Source organism: Acyrthosiphon pisum, chromosome A2 (genome assembly GCF_005508785.2).
Source record: "Acyrthosiphon pisum isolate AL4f chromosome A2, pea_aphid_22Mar2018_4r6ur, whole genome shotgun sequence".
NCBI classification, from domain to species: domain Eukaryota; kingdom Metazoa; phylum Arthropoda; class Insecta; order Hemiptera; family Aphididae; genus Acyrthosiphon; species Acyrthosiphon pisum.
In genome coordinates this window covers 28311611-28314593 of record NC_042495.1, presented here as the reverse complement: position 1 = coordinate 28314593, position 2983 = coordinate 28311611, and the positions used below count along the sequence as shown (strand labels likewise).

The window sequence follows — 2983 nt, the reverse complement described above, 5'->3', positions numbered from 1 at the left end:
TATATATTTAACCTAAGTAGGTGTTACACTTACCCAACATTACCCAAATTGATAAACTTAATATATATAGGTAATACCTAAGCTATTCATTAAATAACTCTTATTGAGTAAATATTGAAATAATTTGTATATAAAGTGTAATTAATATAGGGAGGATGTAATTATTGTAAAATAAGAATTACTAATGTATTATAATAATAAAAAAAAATTATCAAAATAAAATTAATAATCCTAAAAAAAACAATACTTTGATGTGTTCAATTATTTTAGAATAGAATCTATAATATTTAGAGTTCACCTTGATTTTCTTGACCAGCGCATGGTTCAGATGGTTCATAGCCCTTATATTAGTAATCTAAAATAAATAATTATTATTTATTAAATGCTGATTAAAATATTATAAACTATAATACTAAACTAACCTGCTCTAGCATTAGCAACATAACTTGGATAACTGTAAGTATATCTATAGTCAGGGCTGTATCTTAAGAATTGATTATCATAATAATATCCTAAATAAATGAACATAAAATAGATTAAAAAATGTATTGCTAGTGTTTGTGTTTAGAGTAGAAATTGGCTATAATGACTTTCCATATACTGGGAAAAGTATTGTTATAATCTCTGTGTCATAAACATTGTATACAATTTACTTGTTAAATACTTTGTATATACATATGTATAAGATACATACATCAACTATATTAATTTAAAAAATGATTTAGGTATAAATTGTTAATTTTTCAAGTAAATTGCTTTTTCCGTGTATAACATTTTAAAGTTACAAAAAATGTTAGGAAAATGTATAGGAACATCATATTATATGAACAATATAATTTGTGAATCATTAAATAGTGTCATTATAACTGATTTCGACTGTATACTGTTGATATAAAATACATTTACCTCCATAGCAGTAACAAGGAGCGCCAGAAACGTATCCGTACTGAGGTGGAAAACCTGTTGCAATATTAAATGTTATTACAATTATTATTATACACAATACTTAATAGGTACTATTAATATATTAAGTAGTAATTAACAATGTATAATTACCTGTTATACCTCTTTGACCCCAAATATTCCCTTGCATTATGCTCAATGGTCTCAAATTATTCATCATGGACAAATCATTGGAATATGTTCTGTTTCTTATATAAGTAAACCTGATAAATATTTATAAGGAATAAAATGGTCTGAAGAATCATATTATATATTAGTTAATTACTTTTTTCCCCTTTATCACATGTCTAGGCGATTTTAATATTTCATTTACTGCCAGATTGCTATCAAATCCAAATGTAATAAAGCAAAAATCTCTTCGTTTGTTTTTAACCTTATCATATGGCATCTCAAAGGCCTCCAGCGGTGCATAGTGTTTGAAGTCATCTTTGATGTCACCATCAGTTAAATCAGGAGACAATGCTCCAACAAATAATTTAATTTGTCGTGGTATATATTTTTTGACATCAACTTTCCTGTTGAGGATTACATGATTAGTACACGCCAAGGCCTTAAAAAAAAAAATAAGAAGTAAATAAAAAATATACGATAACTATAAAAGATAATTTTCAACATTTTTTAATCACACAGAATTTGAATAGGTATTCCTGCATTAATGGAATATCGACCTTATATTATTCTTTTCCATACTATTTTTTTTTATAAATTATTACTAATTTCCCAGAAATTGAAACTAGAATACCTATAACTTACATACCTAATTATTATTATTTTTTTTTTATTAATTATAAAGTGTTCCTGACATACAAGGTCATCTAACTTATTGATAAAATAGTAACAATATTTAACATTTATACAGTTGATAGGGGTAATTAATTACAAATATTTACAACAAAATTCAGGCATTTACATCGATGAATATTTATATAATATAATGATACAATAAAATGAATTAAAAATGTATATACGTGTAGTATTATGTTATTATTATTATTATTATTATTATTATTATTACTATTTTTTTATTAATATTATTGGAGTTGAAATAGGGCATCATGAGGACGTCTAGGAGGGTAGGCTTATCGCTGAGTTTGAAATGTTTTTTAGTTGTTTAGTTAATTGGTCAAAAAAATTGATCATACCTAATTATTAAATCTCATTAAAAGTATTAAAGGTTTTAATTTTAAATATAATAAAGGTACGATAGTAAATATAAATACATTTTATAAAAAAAATATGCCTAATAAAAAGGTATGTAAAATAAATTATAATTGTTAATACATTATATATCATCGATTCATAATTAACTAGGTATTTGATATTGGAGAATTGTTATGATTACTGGACCAGTCATACAGCTTGATAACAAACAACTTTGAAATAATGATTGCATTTAAACTCTGCTTACATTCGTATTTAAAGGCTTTGTGTTTAAGGGGATTCGATACCGTGATTTTCTGTTTCCGTCTAACACACGCGTGACATAGTATTTTAGACGTGTGTTTTGCCAAACATACCAATTGATCTAATGAAGCGATAAGAATTCTGAAAACAGATTTGAATTCGTCATTAAGTCTACTTGAAATCGACTTTCCCACATTTTTGATATTATATCCCAAATTCCAGAAAAAGTCATATAAAAAAAGAGTATTTGAACATTTTTGTATTTCGATTTTTGGAGAAGCTAAAATCAAAAAAGGTGGGTAAGTGGATATCGCTCTGCTGTACAGTAGGTTAGAAGTGGGTCACTGTATAATGGACAGCATTAAATTTGAATTCAATGATATAATATCACTGTATAAGAAAAACGATTCTGAGCGGAGACGGTATATCAGTCTATGTATTAGACATATATATACTTATCTATGGTATTAAAAAAAAATTGACCTATAATAAATTCCAAATTAATCATATCATAATATCTATTAGGTACTTATAAGTTATAACGCGTTATACATCAACAAAAAACCGTGGTAAAATCATAGATATATAATAGTATACTTTAGAAGTTTCAAGTACC

General features: G+C 25.6%; 1 protein-coding gene across 1 annotated transcript in view; it reads right to left on the bottom strand.

Moving 5' to 3' along the window:
- Nucleotides 1–1216: 1216 nt before the first annotated feature.
- The window catches only part of LOC103309826 (RNA-binding protein squid-like), a 4815-nt gene continuing 3048 nt past the window's right edge, over nucleotides 1217–2983 (bottom strand). Inside the window, exon 4 of the mRNA XM_008186281.1 lies at nucleotides 1217–1513. Within this exon, the coding sequence (XP_008184503.1) occupies nucleotides 1217–1513 (297 nt within the window). The remainder of the gene's footprint in view (nucleotides 1514–2983) is intronic.